The sequence below is a fragment of the Panthera uncia genome, assembly GCF_023721935.1.
Source record: "Panthera uncia isolate 11264 chromosome B3 unlocalized genomic scaffold, Puncia_PCG_1.0 HiC_scaffold_1, whole genome shotgun sequence".
In the NCBI taxonomy this organism is placed as follows: domain Eukaryota; kingdom Metazoa; phylum Chordata; class Mammalia; order Carnivora; family Felidae; genus Panthera; species Panthera uncia.
In genome coordinates this window covers 83,468,265-83,492,695 of record NW_026057582.1, presented here as the reverse complement: position 1 = coordinate 83,492,695, position 24,431 = coordinate 83,468,265, and the positions used below count along the sequence as shown (strand labels likewise).

At 37.6% G+C, this 24,431-nt stretch overlaps 1 protein-coding gene across 1 annotated transcript in view; it reads left to right on the top strand.

The window, feature by feature from the left end:
* INO80 (INO80 complex ATPase subunit) overlaps nt 1-24,431 on the top strand; it is a 134,087-nt gene that overhangs the window by 14,419 nt on the left and 95,237 nt on the right. Inside the window, exons 2-7 of the mRNA XM_049613385.1 lie at nt 13,111-13,296; nt 13,533-13,702; nt 13,796-13,863; nt 15,791-15,958; nt 21,558-21,678; nt 22,995-23,209. Of these exons, the coding sequence (XP_049469342.1) occupies nt 13,154-13,296; nt 13,533-13,702; nt 13,796-13,863; nt 15,791-15,958; nt 21,558-21,678; nt 22,995-23,209 (885 nt within the window). The 5' untranslated portion in view covers nt 13,111-13,153. The remainder of the gene's footprint in view (nt 1-13,110; nt 13,297-13,532; nt 13,703-13,795; nt 13,864-15,790; nt 15,959-21,557; nt 21,679-22,994; nt 23,210-24,431) is intronic.

Here is a 24,431-nt window from a genome sequence, read left to right as displayed (position 1 = left end):
AAAGTATTTTGGCTTTTTTGTTTTGCTTTTTTTTTGTTTGTTTTAGTATTTTTAAAGATTTTATTTTTAAGTAATCTCTACAATCAACATTGGGCTCAAACTCACAACCTTGAGATCAAGAGTCGGATGCTTTACTGTCCAAGCCAACCAGGCACTCTTGTATTTTGTTCTTTTTGATGCTGTTGTAAATAGAATTATTTTCTTTATTTTATTTTCAAATTGTTGAATGCTAGTATATAGAAATATTATTGATTTTTGTATATTGATCTTGTACATTATACGATTACTGAGCTTGTTATAATATTTTAGTGCATTTCTTAGGATTATCTATTTAGATAAGATCAGGTCATCTATAAATTTTTTTAATGTTTATTTTATTTTTGAAAGATAGAGAGAGAACATGAGTAGGGTAGGGGTAGAGAGAGAGGGAGACACAGAATCCGAAGCAGGCTCCAGGCTGAGCTGTCACCAGAGTCCGATGTGGGGCCCGAACCCACAAACTGTGAGATCATGATCTTTGCTGAAGTGGGAAGCCCAAGTGACTGAGTCACCCAGGTGCCCCCAGGTCATCTATAAATAATAGTTTTGCTTCTTTCCAGGCTGGATGCTATTTGTTTTGTTTTGTTTTCCTAATTGCTCTGGGTAGAACTTTAAGTAGAATTTTATTTATTTATTTAATTTGATTTTTACTTTATTAAAAATATTTTTTAATGTTTTATTTATTTTTGAGAGGCAGATACAGAGCCCAAATGGGGAAGGGGCAGAGAGAGGTAGACACCGAATCTGAAGCAGGCTGCAGGCTCCGAGCTGTCAGCACAGAGCCTGATGAGCGGCTTGAACCCACGAACCGTAAGATCACGACCTGAGCTGAAGTCGGATGCTTAACTGACTGAGCCACCCAGGCACCCCTAATTTTATTTTTAAGTACAGTTTTGAATATGAGTTGTGAGAGTAGGCAATCTTGTCTTATTCCTGATTTTAAGGAAGATAGCATTCTTTCACATTAGAATGATGTGAGCGTTTTGTAAGTGCCTTTTATCAGATTGAGAGAGTTCCTTCTATCTCTAATTTATTGAGTGTTTTTATTTTGAAATGGTATTGGCTTCTGTCACATCATTTTTCTGTGTTAATTGAAATGCTTAGGTGGCTTTTATACTTTGTTCTATTAATGTGGTATATACTGCATTGGTTGATGTGTAAATGTTACACAAACCTTGCATTTGTAGGATAAATTCTACTTGTTAATTATGTGTAATCCTTTTTATATGTTGCTAGAATCATTTGTCAATATTTTATTGAAGATTTTTGTTTCTATAAGGGATATTAGTCTGTAGTTTTCTTATGTCTTTGGGTGGCTTTGGAATCAGGGTAGTGCTGGCCACATAGAGTGACATGGCAATTGTCCTTTACTCTTCTGTGATCGGGAAGAGTTTGTGAAGCATTGATACTAATTGATAGTAATAAACAAACATATAAATGTTTGATACAATTCACCATTGGAGCCATTTGACCTGGTTGTTTTTTGTTTTTTTTTGTTTTTTGTTTTTGGTGGGAAGTTGGAAGTATTAAATTTTATATGATTGTCAAATTACTCATTTTCTGTTCTGTTGGTTGGAAATACTTAGAAGGATCTTCCATATCTTAAAAAAATTTTTTTTGTTTTAAATATTTATTTATTTTTGAGAGAGAGATAAAGTAGGAGCGGGGGAGGGGAAGAGAGTGAGGGAAACACATAATCCAAAGCAGGCTCCAGGCTCTGAGCTGTCTGCACAGAGCCCCACAAGGGGCTTGACCTCTCCAACCACAAGATCCTGACCTGAGCCAAAGTCAGACGCTTAACCGACTGAGCCACCCAGGTGCCTCAGAATCTTCCATATCTTAATCTGCTGTTTCCTCATCAAAGATATAGATATTTATAACTAATGACTAATACAGTCAGGAGTGACACATTCCTTTTTTTTTTTTTTTTTAAGTTTATTTATTTTGAGTTGGAGGGATGGGCAGGGAGAGAGGGAAAGAGAGAATCCCAAGCAGGCTGCATGCTATAAGTGCAGAGTCTGACACATGGCTTGAACTCAGTAGCAGTGAGATCATGACCTGAGCTGAAATCAAGAGTCAGATGCTTAACTGATTGAGCCACCCACGCACCCCCACCTTTTTTTTGGTTTTGTTTTGTTTTTTTATAAAGGAGCCACAATATCGTATATTTATCAAACTCCTCCTTTCCTAAAGGTCTTTAGTTTCTTAAAATGTGTCCTTAAAACATTCCTGGGCAGAGCTTAGGCCAGGACAAGTCTCCCCACATTTGGAATAGGGAGCCTGAAACCCACCAGAGTGCATTAGCTGAAAGTCATGACTGTCGGAAGGCAGAGCCCAGAAGTGAGTCTGTATGTCCCACTTGTCAGAGGTCAACTAGCTAAGCCAGTGATTGGTTCCTAGCAATTTGGATTTCCTGGTCCAGTAAAATTTCCAAATAATTTTAGGGACTGACAGATATGCTGGCCCTTTTTTTTTTTCTTTTTTTCTAAGTAAGGACATTTAACAAAACAAAACACTAATATCACCATTATGGCTTACAATAAAGATATTTTAACTTCCAAATTTTTAGGAAAACTATCCACCTCAGAATAAAGGACTCTTCTTCCCAAGAATTTATAGTTGGAGACAAATTTATTGTGACACTTAACGTGATCTAACACTCAACAAATAATCATTTTTTTCCTAAACTCCAGTGGCACATTATCTGTATATCTTTTAAGTGACTTCCCAAGTGTATTTTTTATTGTTATTTGAGTCTTATCTCTTCTATTAAACTGAATTCTGAAGGAAACAACTTTTTCTACACTGCACTTTAGAGTTCAGCAATTGAATGCCTGAGTGAATGAAATGTTACTCTTAATGTTCATATGAAAATTATATCTCACTTCTTTTTGGTCTTATTTCCATTTATGAAAATAATACGAAGTTCATTTACTTGGCCTGGTCCTGCTATTTGTGCCATAGTCCTACAAATTATCAGTATAACCTGTGGATCTGATGCAGTAGATCACTTTCAGTCACAACTAGTTTGGGCTATAGAGTGTCTGAGTTATAGGGGAGCTGAGGTGGGAAATTCAGTTATTTTGTTCCCTTAATGTTTGGCCTTTTGTATAAGCTACAGCCTGTTAACCTACAGGCTGTCTTTAGTCCTGCAAATGCTTCATAGCTATAGTTCTGTTCCTAAGAATTATAACTTTATTTGGCCTTTTCTGTATTAGTTTTGGTAAATTTAGGAATTACTTCTTAAAGGCAGATATAATTGAACTCTTTATTTAGATATTTGACTGAATCATTGATGCCCTATCTAGTCTTCTTTGAGCTATTTTGATTGGTATTTTGCTAAAAAAGTCAAATAAGTTTGGAATGCCTTTTAGAGAGAGATTATGAGCACATTAGCATATTGAAGACTAAAAAATCTTAGGCCTAACTTTAATGCTTTAATATTTTCAGTATTAATGGACATTTAATATATTTTTTAAAGACTTTATTTAAAATTTTTTTATTATATTATTTTTTTTAAGTTCGTTTTATTTTGGGAGAGATAGAGTGTGAGTGGGGGAGGGACAAAGAGAGAGGGAGAATCCCAGGCAGGCTCCCTGCTGTCAGTGCAGAGCCCATGCAGGGTTCAAATCCATGAACAGAGAGATCATGACCTGAACTGAAGTCGGATACTCAACTGACAGCCACCCAGACACTGCTAAAGATTTTATTTTTAAGTGATCTCTGTACCCACCATGCAGTTCAAACTTCCAACCCTGAGATCAAGAATCGTGCACTGTACTGACTGAGCCAGCCAGGTGCTCCAAAATCTTGATCCTAGTATTCAGAGAGGCAAACTTTGGGAAGTGCTTCTGCAAATGATTGGTATGAAACCAATTTTGGGCATGGTCTATAAAGAGGAAATCAGAGGTGAAAATAGATTTGAGCATGCAAAGTTTAAATGGGTAGGTCTTAAGACAAATAATTCTTAATGGCCATCATTGCAGTTTGTAGTACTTTATGAAGTGGTCATTATATATCACGTTCTTACCATTGCTGTTAGACAAAAAGGTAAAAAGCCAACTCTTCTCTCTTTAAAAATTGAAAGAAAAAATTTTTAAACCAAACTAAAAGCTGTTTAGGCTATCATTTGAACAGTGCTTCTTAGCTCATCTCCATCTAGAGATAGGGTGACTTTCTCTCCAAGTAGTTATCTTTGTCAGGCTTATCATTTGGGAGAAGATAAAAATCCTATCCTCTGGTTAGCATTGGCATTTGGTGCAGGTATCCTTCAGATTCTTGTCTGGCAGTAACACCTTGCTCTCCTCTTACCTCTTACCTCTTATCAACCTCTCTTGTCTGAGATTATTTTTGTGTGGAATTGCCTGAAAGATTTTTAGTACATGCATTCTCCTGTTCAGCAAGTGTGGATAATGAATGTTTGAACCCATTCTGCTTAACTTTCTATTACTTGACTACTTTCGTATCTTTTCATTTGTTTTATTCAAGGTTTCATCCCCCAAGTCATGTGTCCAGGATGGAGTAGAGGCCTCACATGGTCATGGACTATAGATGATCTTTATGTAGAATGTAGCAGAAATAGAGTTTTGGGGGCTCCTGGGTGGCTCAGTTGGCTAAGCATCCAGTTCTTGATTTCGTCTCCAGTCATGATCTAACAGTTTGTGAGTTTGAGCCCTGTGTCAGGCTACATGCTCTCAGCGCGGAGCCTGCTTGAGATTCTCTCTCCCCCTCTCTCTCTCCCCCTTCCCGCTCACACATGCTTTCCTGCTCAATAAATAAATAACAACAACAAAAAGAACTAGAGTTTTGTAGCTTTGACCTTTGATTTTTAATTTGCATGAAAAAGCAAATTAATGTGGTCATTTGTAAATACTAGAACCAAAATAGATTCATGAGATAGGGACTATTTGCTCAAATAGTTTATAGTTTAGGAAGAGAAATAAGGCATGCATGTATACAGTAAGTAGACTGTAATATCATGTAAGTGCCAGGCTTTCAACCATTTAGAACTTCGGAGAAGAGAGAATAGTCTTACTTGGGAATAATCTATGAGTGTTTCCTGCAATGAGATATTTCATTTTGTCTTTGAAGGATTTTGGTTCAACTTGGTAAGACTTTTCCTACAGAAACATAATTTGTAGGACAAAGGCAAGGCAGCTTCCATAAAGGCATTGCAGTAACTAGTGCAAAGCAGTCATTCTGGGATCACACATGGGTACACAGGTGAGGAAATATGATGTATGTGAGCATGATTTAGGAGTAGACACTTTACCATGGATATCAAACTGTAGTCAGGGCTTGTGAAGTATGATCAGAGTCCAGTTGGAGGATAACCAGGTTTAAAGAGCCAGAGTTCAGGGTATGAAGCAGGCCAATCAATGGTGAATTGGCTCTAACAGCATATATTAATAGTCCTTTCAGTCTTTGAAATGGCAGTATGTGGTCAGATAAATTTTAAAGAACACTTGAAGATTGGGATGGGTCTGACGGGAAGTTAAGAGACATCTTCAGAGTATTCTTAACTTGTCTGGAGTGTAAGAGGGTAGTAAAAAATTAAATTGGAAAGGTAAGTTGGAGCCAGATGATAAAGGTCTTTGAATTTCAGGCAGAGGAATTTAGACTTTATTGAATTTTGGAAAGCTGTTGAGGGATAACAACATAATCAGAGCAATGTTTTGGGAATACTAATCTGGCAGTTGCTGTGAGGATGGATTAGAGCGAGAAGAACCTGGAGGTGGGATGCCAAATTAGGAAGCAGTAATCTAGGTGTGAGATGATAAGAACCTAAATGAAAACAAGGACAGATTCCAGACATCATCCCTAGAGAAGAATTAAGTAGACATGGAGATTGTAAACAGAGAAGTCGAGAGTGATGTAAAAATGATTGACAGATTTTGAGTCTGAATAGCTAACTGTTGTATAAATAGGAAAGACAGATGAACTAGCTGGTATAGGGGCAGATGAGAAGTTTTGAGTTTGAAGGGTTCAGTGGTATATCAAGGATAGAATCCAACAAGCATCTAGAAATGTGGATTGTGTACTTTGTAAGATGGAAGCTAGAAAGTCAGCCATATACAGCGGTATTAATCCAAATTTGGAAGTAGGTGAGATTTTCTAAAGGATAAGGATAGATGACAGAACTGTAGTAGACTCCACATATAGAATAAAGTTTCCATTAAGGAGGGAAGGAAGGATTAGTCCAAGAAGTTGTCAGAGACCTGGAGAGTATCCAGAAGTAAGTGTTAGCCAACAATATTGACTTTTGTTTATCCATTTTGATAAATAGTGCTTTATCAGAGAGAGTGGGTCTTTCATCCTTTTCAGACCCAACTCTCCCTTTTTATGAAAATGCTTTATAGTATTCTCTTTTCTATCCTGAAATGAAATCTTCAGATAATATTTTATATAAAAGTATATATAAATTTATATGTAAATATAAATTAAAAAAATTTTTTAACATTTATTTATTTTTGAGAGACAGAGAGAGACAGAGCATGAGCAGGGGAGGGGCAGAGAGAGGGAGACACAGAATCCGAAGCAGGCTCCAGGCTCTGAGCTGTCAGCACGGAGCCCAATATGGGGCTCGAACTCATGAACCATGAGATCATGACCTGAGCCAAAGTTGGGCGCTTAACCGACTGAGCCACCCAGGCGCACCTATGTGTATATAAATTTAAAAGGCAGTATAATGCTCCAATTATACTACATTGGAAAAAAATAAAGTAACATAATAATATGTGTATTGTATGTATTTTAAAATGTGACTGCATGGGCATGACCCACAGTGGATGACATAATGAAGTAGTCCTGTCTGTGCATCAGTATGTAGAGTCACCTTGACTGAAGAGTTAACAAATGTAGACTGACAGTCTTTTTTTGCGGCTTTTATTTGTGACTCAAATACTAGAAGGAAAAAGTACAGAAAAGAATGAACTACAGTGGAATAGAAAAGATTGGAGAGATTTGCTCCTCAAGCCCTTCCAAGAAAGAGAGAATGAGTTTATAATTTTGAGGAGGAGAGAAACTGCAATAGTCTTTGTAGAGAATGAGAAACAATTGATAAGAGGTGGGTTAAACGGTTGTTGAGAAATGTCTTGTGCTCTGTTGAAGTTGGATAACAGCTGGTGGGTCAGGTTAGCATGGCCCTGTTGTTTCCTTGTGGAGAATAAGAGACAAATGTAGGAGATTAAAGTATAGGTTATTAGAGAAGCAGCTGCTTTTTTTTACCCCCAGATTTTAGTTTTAAGTAATTGCTGTACCCAGTGTGGGGCTTGAACTTAACAACCCTGACATCAGGAGTTGCAAGCTCTACTGACTGAGCAAGCCAGGTGCCTCAGAGAAGCCCCTTTTAACAGATGGCCAAGGCATTTGGGTTGAATAGAGAGGCTACCAATCTTAAAGGCGATTAAAAACTAATGGAGGATGGTGTTCATGGATGATTGGCACCACTCTGTGAATGTACTTAATGCCACTGAACACTTAAAAATGATTAAAGTGGTAAATTTTAGGTTATGTATATTTTACCACAATAAAAGGAATCTAATTGAACACTTTAAAAATATTCCCTTACTTTCCAGGTATCATGATAAGACTACTTCTTGTGGAGATATGTCAGAAACTTCATACTTGTAGCAACTTCTCTTTTTTAGACTTGTGGAAATAAGAGAGGGCATCATGCTTGATATTTCTGCCATCAATGGTGATATTTTACAAAGTCATACTGGGAGAATCAGACTACAGGATTGATGCATACTGGGAGTCACATGGGGCCACATATTATTGAGCATTGTAATAGAAGTAACTTTGGTCTTTCTTGGACAAATTGGTTTTGACTTCTTGTTCGTGTACAGCTTAGTTACTGAGGAATTATATTTGAAAATAGTTCTTTTTGAATCACCCAGTATTACTTTGTAGTCATACTTGCAAACCTCCTTAATTAGGACCATTTTCATTATCAGCCAAAATAAATACATAAGGTCAGTTATTTTTTTTAAAGATTTTATTTTTAAGTTATCTCTGTACCCAATGTGGGGCTCCAGCTCACAATTCCGAGATCAAGAGTCACATGTTTCAACGACTGAGCTAGCCAGACACAATGAGATCACTTATTTTTTAGTAAAACCTTAGGAAGAGGCCAATTAGGAATTTTATATACTTTAATTTATATGTATGTACATCAAGATGAATTACATATATTCTCTTGGAGAATTTTGCTGTATTTTTAAAAGCGTTTCCTTGAAATCTTTTGCATTGGGTGCATGTTAGTTCCCACAATGAAAAGTAGAACCTATTAAAACCTTATAAAAAAGAACTTTTAACATTCTTTTCTCTTTGTGTTAACAAAGACTGCTATTTTACATATGAAATTTACCTCATTTAAATGTATAGTTCATTGATTTTAAACAAACTTACAGAATTGTATAACCAACAATACAGCATGTGTTTAGCACATTTCCACTTTCCCTAAAAAAGAAGTCTCATATCCATTTGCAGTTAGTCTCCTTTTGCATACACAGCCAACCACTAATGTACTTCCAGACTCCATAGATTTCCTTTGGTGGATATTTCATGTAAGTGGAATTCTATAATATGTGGTCTTTTCTGTCTGGCCTTTTTTTTTTTTTTTAACTCAGCATAATGTTTTTGAGGTCCATTCATGTTGTTGTATGTATCAATTGTTTATTCCTTTTTATTGCTGATAATACTCCATTGTGTGGATATGTATTTTGTTTATTCACTGGTTGATAAACATTTGGATTGTTTTGCTTTTTGACTATTAGGAATAATGCCACTGAATGTTCACATTAAAAGCTGTGGGTGGACACATGGTTTTATTTTTCTTGAGTAAATAACTAGGAGTAGAAGTGCTAGGTCATATGGGTAGCTCTATGTTTAAAATTTTAAGAAAGTGCCCAACTGTTTTCTATAGTGGTTATAGTATTTTACTTTAAAAAAAAAATGTTTCTTTTGAGGGAGAGAGAGTGCAAGTGGTGAAGGGGCAGAGAGAAAGAGAGACAGAGAATCCCAAGCAGGCTCCGCAGTGTCAGCACAGAGTCCGATGCAGGGCTCGAACCCACGAACTGTGAGATCATGACCGGAACTGAAATCAAGGGGCAGATGCTCAACTGACTGAGCCACCCAAGTGCCCCTGTAGTATTACATATTTTAACCAGCAGTGTATGAAGACTTTAGTTTTTCCACATCCTCCCAAACAGTTGTTATAATCTATCTTTTTTATTATAGCCATTCTGGTGAGTATAGTGTGGTTCACTGCCATTTTGATTTGCATTTTTTTGATGTTGAGCATCTTTATGTGCTATTAGCCATTTGTGTATCTTTCTTCGTGAAATGTGTATTCAAAGTCTTTTGCCCATTTTTTAGTTGTCTTCTTACTGAGTTGTTGTAGGAGTTCTTTATATATTGTGGCTACAAGTCCGCCCCCCCCATTGAAACCTAGTAACACTTCCTGATATAATTCACCTGAATACAAAGTTTAGATTAAATAGGTTATATAGTGAAGATTTTTGCTATCAGAACAGTTCAGAATCTTAGCTTTATGAGCTTCAAGCCTTGCCACCCTTGTTATAAATTCTGCCAGTGAGATTCTGTTTTGAGTGAACACACAGTAGTTTCAACCTAGCATCCAAAAGGGTTTTCTTCCAACATGCAAACACTATAAACAAATTAATTTGTTGCCTGGCTATTTCAACTAAAAATTATGACCGTTTCTTTTTTTTTTATTTAAAAGAAATTTTTTTTTTACATTTATTTATTTTTGAGAGACAGAGACAGAGCACAAGTGGGGGAGGGATAGAGATAGAAGGAGACACAGAATCTGAAGCAGGCTGCAGGCTCTGACCTGTCAGCACAGAGCCTGATCTGGGGCTCGAACTCGCGAACCGTGAAATCATGACCTGAGCTGAAGTCGGACACTTAACTGATGGAGCCACCCAGGCGCCCTATTGACCATTTCTTCTTTAATAATTCTAAGTCTAAATTTTAAAAACAATATTGAATTGAACTTTAGGTAAGGCTATTCTACTATTAACCTGTTATTCTGTGTTAGTGTCTTTGTAATGAAATCAGTTAAAAAATGGTGGTTATTGACAGCTTATATTGGCCATTTATTGACCTTGAACTAAGGACTAATCTGTTTAGCTTAACATAAATCCTAGTTGTTAATGCTTTTACAAAACCCTGCACCTCAGTGAGCAAGAATGGTTTCTAGAAAGATATTTCAAATAATGCAAGTAAAATTTTAAAGTCACCTGTAATCCTTGTGCATTTTGTTTAAGTTGTCTTGCTTTTTCAAAACGTGTTTATTTATTTTTATACTCTGAAGAATTGGTGCTTTGAAAATATTTGGTTCTTGGGATTGTGTTCTTCTTAACACCAAAGTATAAACCTGAGCAAACTGAGTGGTAGATCCTGTCTGGAGAGACAGTTTGCTGAGATTAAAAAAAGACCGGTTTAGGAACCAGGAAACATGGCTCTGCAAAAGAGCTCAGTGATTGTGAACAAATTATTTAATCTTTATGGTTTTAGTTTCCTCATCTGTAAAATGACCCAGTTGGACTACATAATCTCTATGATCCCTTCCAACTCTGAATATTTGAACATACACTGTTTGAAAATACTCTGGCGTTTTTAAAAAAATTTAATTTAATTTACTTAGGGCACCAGCAGGGGAGGGGCTGAGAGAGAGAGAGAGAGAGAGAGAGAGAGAGAGGAGAGAATCCCAAACAGGCTCCATGGTGTCAGTGCAGAGCCCGACATGGGGCTTGATCTCCTGAAAGCAAGATCACGACCTGAGCTGTGATCAAGAGTTGCACACTTAACTGAGTGAGCCACCCAGGTGCCCCAATACGCTGGTATTTCTTATAAAGCCTTTTCACATATACTTACTGTTTTATTCTTAAAAGATTCCCTGAAGTAGAGAAGGCAGATCTTTAGAGGATACATAGAAAAGTTGGATATCATCTTAAAATTATTATTACTTTTTTTAGATTTCCACAGCAATTTATTGTTCATTAGTTTTACAGCTTTTTCATGAATATTCATGTAATTATTTTTTATATTGAAGTATAGTTGATATACAATGTTATATTAGCATCAGGTATGCAACATAGTGATTTGACACTTCTACACATTACTTAGTGCTCACTCTGTTGGCTGTAGTCATTATCTGTTACTGTTACTAAGATATTATTGACTGTATTCTCTATGTTATACTTTGCATTTCCATGACTTTATAACTAGATATTTGTATACAAGTCCTTTATCAGATACACAACTTGCAGATATTTTCTTCTCCTGTGGCTTGTTTTTATCTTTTTGCTAATACTGCTTGAATTCCAAAAGTTTTAAATTTTTGTGGCCTAATTATCAGCATTTTTTTTTAATGGATTGTGCTTTTGATGTCATATCCAAAGACTTTTTGATTAACCAAGATCATGAAGATTTTCTCCTGGTGTTTTGTGGTAGAAAATTTATAGTTTGGGGTTTACTAGGTCTCTGATCCATTTTGAGTTAATTTTTATGCATAGTGTAAGGTAAAGGTTTAAATTAATCTTTTTGTAAGTGGATATCCAGTTGAAAAGACTGTCTGTTCTTCTATTCAACCACCTTATCACCTTCACTGAAAATTGATTGTAAATGTATAGGTTTATTTCTGGATTTTCAGGTTTGTTCTGTTGGTCTATGTGATATCCTTATGCCACTATCACACTGACCTGATTATTGTGGCTTTTTAATATGTTTTTTTTTTTTAATTTGTTTTTAATCTTTATTTTTGAGAGAGTGAGAGAGAGAGACAGAGTGTGAGCAGGGGAGGAACAGAGAGAGAGGGAGACACAGAATCCGAAGCAAGCTCCAGACTCCGAGCTGTCAGCACAGAGCCCGACGCAGGGCTCGAACCCATGAACTGTGAGATCATGACCTGAGCCGAAGTCACACTTAACCAACTGAACCACCCAGGCACCCCTAATATGTTTTAAAGTCAAGAAGCATAAGTTGTTCAACCCAGTTCTTTTTCAAAATTACTCTGGTTATTTTGGTTTCTTTGTATTTCTATATAAATTTAAGAATTAGCTTGTCAGTTTCTGAAAAAGAAAAGTGTGATTTTGTTGGAGATTATGTTCAATCTATAGATTAGCTGGGGGAATTTTTTTAACATTTCTTTAAGAAGAAAGATTATATTAGGAAACTTCGAAGAACTATAATAAAAAGAGAAGACAACTCAAAGATGTTATGGTTTCCTTTAACACCGTAAGGTAGCAAAAAAAAAAAAAAAATGCACAGGCTTTACCTTTGTTTCTCACTCTTATACTCTCTTCCATTTTTCTAAATCATTTCTAACACTTTCAAGAATGTTTGTAAGTGTGTAAAATACTCTGCTAATGTATCTGTTCCCTTGTAAGTGGAATACCTCACACATGTACAAGTGTAAATAAAAAACGAAAAAGGGAACAGCTGTTTTGAAGGTGATGCTGAGAACAAGTGTCCTCTATGAGGTGTACAAGAGAGAGCTTGTGGAGTAGATTTTAGATAATTGTGAATGATTGTTAATTGTAGGACAGAAGTGAAGTAGCTGTAAATTTTAAGGTACTATTTCAAAGAAGTATATGAATTTTTGTTGTGACACATGACAGTATTTCTATACTTTGATGTTCTTATTCTTTAAAAAAATTTTTTTCAATGTTTATTTTTGGGAGACAGAGAGAGTGCAAGCAGGGGAGGGGCAGACAGAGAGGGAGACATGGCTCCAGGCTCCAAGCTGTCAGCACAGAGCCCGACGCGGGGCTTGAACCCATGAAGCTCAGGATCATGACCTGGGTTGAAGTTGGACGTTTAACCAACTGATATGCCGAAGTGCCCCTTGATGTTCTCATTCTTTTCACTTCTGCCTTTGTATTAGGAAACAGTGCGTACTGAGAAACTTTATTAAGATCTTTCTGTAGACTACTGTTTTCTTGTCATGTGTTCTAGAAGGTGTGGTTTCTCTTCACATTGATGGCATGTAGGGAAAATAAAAGGAGAATAAACAGTATTCTTATTTTATTGCTTCTGTAGCCGTGAAGTCGGAGACCCTTGTGCATGAAGACAGATTTGTTCTATGGCCTCGGAGTTGGGTGCCGGGGACGATGGCGGCTGCACTGAGCTGGCAAAGCCCCTCTATCTTCAGTACCTGGAGAGGGCCCTCCGGTTGGACCATTTCTTGCGACAGACATCAGCCATCTTCAACAGGAATATTTCTAGGTATGCCATTACATGTTCCCAATGTTTGACCACATTTCTGATTCCCATTATCTCTTTAGTTTTAGCATTTATGTATTTTATGGTTTTTGGTATATGTGATATTTTTTTTCTTCCTTCTTTCAAATAGAACACATTTAACTTATTTAAAGGATCCATTTCTTCTGTCTACTAACCATAAATGAAAATATTCTGCTGGGTCAGCTGTAATTGTAGATTTATCATTCTTTAATTTATAGTGATGAAAGTGAAGATGGACTGGATGACGGTAATCCTTTATTGCCCCAGTCTGGGGATCCCTTAATACAAGTTAAGGAAGAACCTCCAAATTCATTGCTTGGCGAAACTTCTGGAGCAGGCAATTCTGGAATGTTAAACACATACTCACTGAATGGAGTTCTGCAGTCAGGTCAGTGTGGTATGAGGTCCCTCTTTGGACTATCCGTTCTCTTGGGGCAGTCGTCCTTTCATTTTTTGTTGTTCTTTATGTTTCTTCACACAGAATCAAAATCTGACAAAGGGAATTTATATAACTTCTCTAAGTTGAAGAAAAGCAGAAAGTGGCTAAAGGTAAGAGATAAGGCAAATATTTATAATTCAAATAACCTACTAAAATTACAAATAGGAAAGTTATTGACTCATTCTGGCACATTGACAGAGATTTTTCTAGAGAAGAGTCTTCTATTCTGGGTGTAGTTTTTTGAAGAGATCATGGAGAAAAATGTGGAGGCCTCAATGAAGTTCACTTTAGCAATCATTTCTGAGTATAGAGTACTGTGAAGAGCAAGGAGTAAAAAAAACATGAGATCTTTGCTCTCACTGGCTCACAGTGTCATCAGGGTTATTAATGTCCTTTTCATTAGTTACTGAGTAGTTCAACAAATGGTGATTGAATACATCGTATCTGTCTGATACTGTTGTAGACAGACAGCATTCCTGCCCTGTAGAGCTTACATTCAGATGGGGGGAGGTAGTGAGTAATGTCTGTAAACAAAGAAATAGAAATGGCTTTTTTAAAGAGGTAACATTTCAGCTGATTTCTGAATTATCAGGACTATGTGAATGTTTTACATAAGAGCATTTTTAAAAATTGTTTGAGAGAGAGTGCGGGAGTGGGGAGAGAGAATCCCAAACAAGCTACACATGGTCAGTGCAGAGCCTGACCTGGGGCTCGAACTCATGAACTGTGAGATCATGACCTGAGCTGAAATCAAGAATCAGATACTTAACCCACTGAACCACCCAGGCACCCCTCAGATAAGAGCATTTCAGTCAGAAGGAACACAATTGCAAACTTCCTGACACAGGATGCAACACAGTATGTTTGGGGGAGAATGAAGGCTAGTATGGCTGGAGCACAATGAGAGGGGATGATAGAAGATGAGGTTCAAGAACCTGATTGTGTAGGGTCTTGTATAACATGTTAAGGAATTTGTATTTTAGTCTGGTAAATTTCTGTGAGTATTCATAGGCAAGGAAATGGGATAATCTTGTTGATATTCTTACAAGATAACAGTCATTGGCCCAACTGAGTTAGCATTTCTTCTATTGAAACCAATATTTTCTCTATTGCTTAATTTTCCTGTGAAGAGCTCAAAGTAATTTAAAGGTACTCTTTCATTGTTATCACTAAGTCCTTTAAAAGGTTCTAATTTGCTTCATATCAGCGTGGCTCTCGGGAATGTAGAAATCTTTGTTTAGCTTATCACATTTGTAAAAATCGAAATATAATTGATATGCCATAAAATCTACCCATTTAAAGTATATAATTTAGTAATTTTTAGTATATTCATAAAGTTTTGTGTAGCCCTTACCACTAATTCCAGAATATTTTCATCATTCCAAAAAGAAACTGCACTTATTAGCAGTCACTTCCCATTCTCTACTTCCCCCACCCCTGGCAGCCGCTAATCTGTTTTCTTTCCCTATGGATTTGCCTATTGTGGACATTTCATATAAGTGAAGTCCATATCATACACAGTCCTTTGTACTTAGCTTCTTTCACTTAGCATAGTTTTCAAGGTTCATTCATGTTGTGGCACAGATCAGAACTACTTACCTTTTCATGGCTGAATAACATTTCATTATCTGGATAATATCAAAATCAATTAATATTTTTTGGGTTGTTTCTCCTTAATTAGCCATCACAGCTTGCTTTCTATATTCCTTTATACCCAATAGATTGTTTCTTTGTTTTTAGTTTTTTTGCCTTGGTATTTGACAGTTAAAATATCTTATGTTAAGTGTAAGTACTTAGTGATATCAAGCTTTGTTGCTGTTTACAGCATTTCCATGTGTTACTGCTCTCGAATTCATGCATACTAGGTTCAGTTGGTACCTTTTTCTTTTCCACTTAGATTGGTAAAGGATAATGTAAGGGAAACTGGAATGACTGTCTTCCAGCTATTTCTGTCCTTGTGTTGGGGAAAAATGCTTGGATTATAAACGGAATTACTTCATAGCGAGAGATTCCATTTCCATTTCCTCCCATTTGCAGAGCATTCTGCTAAGTGATGAGTCCAGTGAGGCAGATTCTCAGAGTGAAGACAATGAAGAAGAAGAAGAAGAGGAAGAACTCAACCTCAGCAGAGAAGAACTTCATAACATGTTGCGGCTGCACAAATATAAGAAACTTCACCAGAATAAGTATAGTAAAGACAAGGAGGTAAAGGTTTCAGGAGAAATCTCACACCTTCATGCCGGGTATTTAGCCTCTGGTTAACATTCATTGAAGATATGTCAGTACCCTTTTTTTTCTTTTTTAATGTTTATTTATTTTTGAGAGAGAACAAGCAGGGGAAGCGTAGAGAGAAGGATCCCAAGTAGGCTCCATGCTGACCATAGAGAGCTCAATATGGGGCTCAAACTCACAAACTGAGCTTGTGACCTGAGCTGACACTTAACCAACTGAGCTACCCCAGGCGCCCCATACATCATTTTACTTTTATTTATCTATCTATCTATCTATCTATCTATTTATTTTCGTGTTTATTTATTTTTGAGGGAGAGGGAGGCAGACTGCAAGTGGGAGAGGGGCAGAGAGAGAGAGGGAGACACAGAATTGGAAGCAGGCTCCAGTCTCTGAGCTGTCAGCACAGAGCCCGATGCGGGGCCTGAACCCACAAAATGTGAGATCATGACCTGAGCCAAAATTGGCCACCAGGTACCCCTTACTTTTATGTTTAGATCTTGATGGTGGTGGTTGTAATAAAAGCTTTATTGAAATGTATTTCATATACTAAAAATATTTACCCTTTTAAAGTGTATAATTCAGTGGTTTTTAGTATATTGATAGAGATGTGTAACTGTTGTCACTATATAATTCCAGAATGTTTTCTCCAGAAAGAAACCCCAATCCCCTTAGCTGTGTCCTCTCATTTTCTCCATTCCCCTCAGCCCCAGGCAGCTACTTGTCACTATAAATGTGCCTGTTCTAGACATTTCATGCATATGGAACGATATGTGATCCTTTGTGTCTAGCTTCTTGCTTAGCATATTTTCAGAGTTCATTCAGTAGCATGTACCTGTACCTGAACGTACTGCATTTACTTATCCACGTATCACTTAATGAATTAATTGGATTGTTTCTACTTTTTGGCTTTTATGAATGATAACTATGAAAAATGTGTTGTTTCCACTTTTGGCTGTTATGAATAATGCTGCCAAGAAGATTTGTATACACGTTTTTGGTGTGGACGTATGTTTTCATTTCTCTTGGGTATATACCTAGAAGAGGAATTGCTGGGTCATATGATATGATAACTCTGTGCTTACTTACCCTTTTGAGGAACTGGCAAACTATTTTCCAGAGTGGCTGCACCATTTTAAATTCTTGCGGTTCCTTTTATAATGCAGTTGCTCTTTGGAAATGTTCCTATCTTTAAAAAACTCCCTTTCTTTGCATACTAACATTAGATTAATGACAGTTTTAAGTGGCAACTATTTGAGTGCTGTTACTTCTGATTTTTGTCAGAAGTGTGGCACTTTGTACATAATAAGCAATAGCATATTTGAGGCCCTAAAAGCATTCCAGCAATTATTTACCATCCAAAGTACGTTCAGAAAACTGAATAACATGCTCAAGGTTATAAACCTGCAGAAGTAATAAATAGTAAGATATCTGGCTTTTAGACTTCTTTCTTTCTCTGTCCCTCCTCTGCTCTCTCGCTCTCTGTCTCTTAAAAAAAAAAAAAAAGAAATGAATAAACGTAGAGTTCCTTCATAAAGTACAGTGCTAGGCATTTGGTGCTTGAAATAGTTTGTCTTTTTTTTTTTTTTTTTTTTGAGTATAGCTGACATACAGTATTATATTTCAGGTGTACAACATAGTGATTCAAATGTCTATACATTATATTATGGCCACAAGTGTAGCTACCATCTGTTACTGGATAACGGTATTACAATATCATTGACTGATTCCCTGTGTTGGACCTATTATTTCTGTGATTTACTCATTCCATAACTGGAAGCCTATACCTCCCACTCCCTTTTACCCATTTTGCCCAACCCCCATCACCCTCCCCTCTGACAACCATCAGTCTTTTCTCTTTACAAGTCTGATTCTGCTTTTTGTTTTTCAGATTCCAGTTATGAGTGAAATCATGTGATATTTGTCTTTTTCAGTCTGACTTAATTCACTGAACATAATGCCCTCTAGGTCCATCTACGTTGTCACAGATGGGAAGAGTTTATATATATATATCCGCACATATACGTACATCCACACATATACATACATACACACACGTACGTATACATATAAATATATATGCCACATTTTTATTTATTCACCTATCAGTGAACACTTAGGTTGCTTCTGTATCTTGGCTACTGTAAATAATGCTGCAGTAAACATAAGAATGCATGTATCTTTTTGAATTAGTGTTTTTATTTTCTTTGGGTAAATACCCAGTAGTGGAATTATTGGATCGTATGATACTTGTTTTTATTTTTTTGAGGAACCTCCATACTGTTTTCCATTGGATGAACCAATTTGCATTCCTACCAACAGTTCACAAAGATTCCTTTTTCTCCACGTTCTTGCCAATGCCTATGTCTTGTCTTTTTTAAATTTTTTAAAATATTTTATTTATATTTGATAGAGCACAAGTTGGGGAGGGGCAGAGAGAGAGACACAGAATCTGAAGCAAGCTCCAGGCTCCGAGCTGTCAGCACAGAGCCCGATGCGGGGCTCGAACTCACAAACCGCAAGATCATGACCTGAGCCGAAGTCGGACGCTTAAGCGACTGAGCCACCCAGGCGGCCCCTGTCTTGTCTTTTTCTTTCTTTCTTTCTTTCTTTCTTTCTTTCTTTCTTTCTTTCTTTCTTTCTTTCTTTAACATTTATTTATTTTTGAGACAAGAGAGAGACAGAGCATGAACGGGGGAGGGTCAGAGAGAGAGGGACACACAGAATCTGAAACAGGCTCCAGGCTCTGAGCTGTTAGCACAGAGCCCGACGCGGGGCTCGAACCCACGGACAGTGAGATCGTGACCTGAGCCGAAGTCGGACGCTCAACCGACTGAGCCAGCCAGGCGCCCCTGTCTTGTTTTTTTGATACTAGCCACTAGCCATTCTGACAGGTGTAGGGTGATAATCTCATTGTGGTTTTGATTTGCATTTCCCTGATTAGTGATGTTGATCTTCTTTCCATATGTCTGTTGGCCATCTGTGTGTCTTTGGGTAATTGTTCAAGTTCTGTGCTTATTTTTTAATCATATTGATTGGTTTGGGTTGAGTTGTACAAGTTTTTTATGTGTTTTGAATATTAACCCCTTATTGCATATATAATTTGCAAAAATCTTTTCTCACTCATTAGGTTGTCTTTTTGTTTTGTTGATGGTTTCCTTCACTGTGAAAACCTTTTTATTTTGAAGTAGTCCCAATGGTTTGTTTCTGCTTTTGTTTTCCTTGCGTTGGGAGGCACATCTAGAAAAATGTTGCTATGGCTGATGTCAAATTACTATGTTTTCCTCTAAGATTTTTATGGTTTTAGGTCTCAAATTTAGGGTTTTTAATCCGTTTTGAGTTTAATTTTGTTTGGAGTGGTAGAAAGTGGTCCAGTTTCATTCTTGTGCATGTAGCTGTCCAGTTTTCCCAGCACCATTTATTGAAGAGACTGTCTTTTCCACACTGTATATTCTTGCCTCCTTCGACATAGATTAGTTGGCCACATAAGGATGGGTTTCTTTCTTAGTTCTCTCTTCTGTATTATTGAAAGTTTTTCTTTAAGTATGCTTTACACCCAACATGGGGCTCCACCTCAGGACCCTGAGATCAAAAGTCATGTGTTCTACCAACTGAACCAGCCAGGCACCTCTTATCTCTGGGTTTTCTATTCTTTTCCATTCATCTGTATGTCTCTATTTGTGCCAGTACCATACTGTTTTGATTACTAAAGCTTTGTAGTATATCTTGAAATCTGGAATTGTAATACTTCCAACTTTGTTTTTCTTTCTCAAGGTTGCTTTGGCTATTTGGGGTGGTTCCGTACAGATTTTAGTGTTATTTTTTCTTTTGTGGAAAACGTTTTTGATATTTTAATAGGGATTGCAGTACTTGGCTTTTTTTTTTTTTTTTTTTTTTTTTACTTTATTTATTTATTTTGAGAGAGGGCGAGAGGAAGCAGGATGGGGCAGAGAGAGAGGGAAAGAGAGAATTCCAAGCAGGCTCTGCACTATTCACTGTGGGCCTCGAGCTCATGAACTGCAAGATTAGGACCCAAGCTAAAGTCAGATGTTTATCCGACTGAGCCACCTGGCTGCCCCAGGTCTTTTTTCTTTTTTTTTAATTATTCTTGAGAGAGAGAGAGAGAGAGAGAGAGAAAGCGAGAAAGCGTGAGCAAGGGAGGGGCAGAGAGAGAGAGAGGGAGAGAGAGAATCCCAAGCAGGTTCCATACTATCAGCACACCTGACGCGGGGCTTGAACCCACAAACTGAGATCGTGACCTGAGCCAAAATCAAGAGTTGGACACTTAACCAACTGAGCCACCAGGCACCCCTACTTGGTCTTTTTTTAATTGAAGTAAAACATACATATGGGAAACTTTATAGATTTTATTAACTATGCAGTTCTTTTTTTAAAAAAAAAATTTTTTTAATGTTTATTTTTGAGACAGAGAGAGACAGAGCATGAATGGGGGAGGGTCAGAGAGAGGGAGACACAGAATCCGAAACAGGCTCCAGGCTCTGAGCTGTCAGCACAGAGGCTGACGCGGGGCTTGAACTCACAGACCGTGAGATCATGACCTGAGCTGAAGTCGGCCACTTAACTGACTGAGCCACCCAGGTGCCCCGTTTTTTTTTTTTTTTAAATATATGAAATTGTCAAATCGGTTTCCATACAAAACCCGGTGCTCATCGCAAAAGATGCCCTCTTCAATACCCATCACCCACCCTCCCCTCCCTCCCACCCCCCATCAGCCTTAACTATGCAGTTCAATGAATGCTCATTCAATTTTGACCATTGACAGAGGACCATGTCACTCTGTGACAAGTTATCCATGTCACTTTTCTGTCCTAGTTTCAGTTCTTAGACTGGCTGTAATCTAGGAAAGAGATTCAGTAGTGGACTGCTTAATTTTAATTTATATTCATATTTATCCATTGGTAATAGGTAAGACAAAATGAATGTAAGCCTAGCGGGTCAATCGAAATGCAGTGTTTGAAAGAATCTGTCTCTGAAGAGGAAAAAAATTTGATTATTCATGTGTTAGAATTCTGGCAACAGAGGCATTATCCATAATATTGGCAGGCTCTCTTAGTGGGAGATAAAGAGTGAAAAGACTTGAAAGAATTGGGATGGTTGGGAATTCTCTGAACCAGATAGAAGACTAAAAGCCAGAATAACAGCTATCAGAACCTTAGTAAATCTTAGGACCTGTTGGTAATAGAAATACAGTTTATTTCTTGTTGATGAATACCATGAGGAGCTCTTTCTGCAGTTAATTGCATCTCTCAAATATGTGTCAGGACCAAATAAATATTCTGGTGGAAATTGAGAAGCATGAAGCGTTTTCCTTTCTTAAGTTATTTTCAGCAACTTGCCATGCACATAGCTGATGAACCCATTTTGTTTTGAAGTAAGGAAATAATTCACTTGGAAGTACTAAATCTTTGTGGGTCTTTTTGTGGGAAGAAGACCATGTTTTAGGAGCTTTGGTTTTTCTCTGGCTCAGCTTTTTGTAGTAAAGGTGATTTGAAGGCAGGCTTCGAACACAGACCAGCCCTTCTAAGCCTCACCACTGTCTTTGCTTTTGCTTCAGTTGCAGCAGTACCAGTACTACAGTGCAGGCCTCCTGTCCACGTACGACCCTTTTTATGAGCAACAACGGCACCTACTTGGACCCAAAAAAAAGAAATTCAAGGAGGAAAAGAAACTTAAAGGTGAGCATATTGACCTGCCTTCCACATTTACTCTTTAGTTTCAGGGTTGTGTGTAGCCTGTTGGTACATTTGGACTTTGAACATAACGCATGTAGTAGAGACTTGCTGTATCTCAAAAACCCTAGTCTTCCTTATCTAAGTCCTATTATTAACCTTATTTCGTATTTGGTTTATGATCTCTTCTAGAATTATAAAGACATAAAACTACAGATTCCTAGCGAAAGGTTTAAGTCAGTTAGTTTATTCCTTCTTTCTTCTACATACTTTTCCAAATGTTGAAAATTTTCTGGGAGAGGAAGAAGTTGGTTAGGCACAGGGAAGTATGAAGAGCAACCTGAAGTGTTGGCAATAAGTTATGATTGTTGTTGTTTGTGGAAATTCAAAATAGATCACCTCTCTATCTTGTGTAATGCTTATCTGCCTGTTTGCCAGGAAATGTGCTTTCCTCCCTTACTGAGCTCTAAGCAGCTGGAAATCAGGAAGGAGGTAGGAAGGGAAAGTTTTAAACTCTGTGTACAAGTTAGATTTTGTTCACCTAAAGGTATGAACTCTACTCAGAAGTTCTTTTAAGCCTTCTCCCCTTTCTCCCACATCCTCCTAGTTTATCTCTGTATTTAAAAAAAATTTTTTTGTATATTTATTTTTGAGAAACAGACCACAAGCAGGGGAGGGGCAGAGAGAGAGGGAGACACAGAATTTGAAGCAGGCTCCAGAGAGCTTAGAGCCTGATGCAGGGCTCGAACGCACGGACCACGAGATCATGACCTGAACTAAAGTCAAACGCTTAGCCAACTGAGCCACTTACGCACCCCTCTTTTTATTTTCTCATCCTCTGCACCCTCCCCTCCCCACCCCACCCCACCTCCCAAATTAGTTTTTTGTGCCACGTGTGATTTTCTCTTCACAGGCCATGATGTCCTATCAGTTAGCACATTTTTTTCTTTCTTTAGTTTTTTCTTCAATCACTTTACATTGCCACCAAGTAGATATGTTTCCTTCCTTTTGGCCATTACTTGAGTTCGTGGTACTTTATAAGTCTCCCTTCCTGTTGTTGGGTTCAACAGAAATTCAGTTTTTAGGTTTTATTTTGTGTTTCTCTTTCATGTAAACATAGGGAGTATCCAGTATTCTTCCAAGGTAGTGAGATACTTCTCTTGGAATAGTCATAGGCCCGAATACATAAAGAGGTAAACATTGCCAGCCTCACTTGGAATGAGGAAGGAACCTTGAATTTTTTTAAAGTGATGAGGTTGTTTGTGGCTGTCTTCTGTGGAAGGGCAGAAATGCAACATTCTCAGAGTCTGTTTCCTTTGCAGCCAAGTTGAAAAAAGTGAAGAAAAAAAGGCGAAGGGATGAAGAACTTTCCTCTGAAGAATCTCCTCGTTGCCACCACCACCAGACCAAAGTCTTTGCCAAGTTCTCTCATGATGCACCTCCTCCTGGCACCAAGAAGAAGCACTTATCCATTGAGCAGCTTAATGCTCGTCGTAGAAAAGTATGGCTCAGCATTGTGAAAAAGGAACTACCAAAGGTACGTGAGTGCCTCCAGCATAGATGGCAAGTTTTGTCTCCCTGCCCTTTAAAGAGGAGCTGTTGGAGCTAGATACCTTTACAGTGTTCAGAAAGGAAACTAATCTGATGGAATTAAGATAATGCTGAATAGTACTCTTATTAGTTGACTGTTTTTTTCCAGATTTTGATCAGAATCCACAAGACAGTTAGTTGTTCTGTGGTGTTTATTGTCCAAAAAATGGAGGGAAACCTCTCTGAGAAAGGAAAGCAGTTTTCTTACTCATAGCAGTAGAGATTGAACAACAAATTGATAGGTGATAGTAGAGGAAATTAAAATGAAATGGTGGAGTTATGTTTCTTAGAGAATTTATAAATATTTGAATGTTACTGAAGAATCACAGACGTTAGAAAAAATGTGAATGATTCAAGAGAAAGATGTGTAGGCATTCTTTTTGCTATTTTAATTTGGTTTTGGTAATATTTTATTTTGATATAATTTCAAACTTGAAAGTTTCAGGAATCGTACAAGGAATGTCCATATACCCTCGACTCAGTTTGCATTTTACTTAATTAGTTGCCTTATTAATTGAGCGTAGCCTTAATAGAAATATGAATAGGGTATTTTCTGAATTTAGATAAACTGATACTAAACTCAAGGAAAAGAATCAATATGCAAGAATTGCCAGAGAACACTGAAAAAGACACATCAGTCATTAAAATATACCGTAAAACCTCTATAATTCAACAGTGTAGTACTGCTACATGCATAGGCAGATAGATCAGTGGAATGGTAGACTTAAAAAATTTTTTTTCTGGGGCGCCTGGGTGGCTCGGTCGGTTAAGCGTCCGACTTTAGCTCAGGTCATGATCTCGCAGTCCGTGAGTTCGAGCCCCGCGTCAGGCTCTGTGCTGACTGCTCAGAGCCTGGAGCCTGTTTCAGATTCTGTGTCTCCCTCTCTCTCTGCCCCTCCCCCGTTCATGCACTGTCTCTCCCTGTCTCAAAAATAAACGTTAAAAAAAGAAAAAATTAAAATTTTTTTTTTCTAATTTATGTATTTTAAGAGAGAGTGAGCATGTGAGCAAGGGTGGGCAGAGAGAGAGAGAGAGAGAGAGAGAGAGAGAGAGAGAGAATCTCAAGCAGGCTCCACACTGTGTGTGTGTGTGTGTGTGTGTGTGTGTGTGTGTGTGTGTGTGTGAGAGAGAGAGAGAGAGAGAGAGAGAGAGAGAGAGAGAGAGAGAGA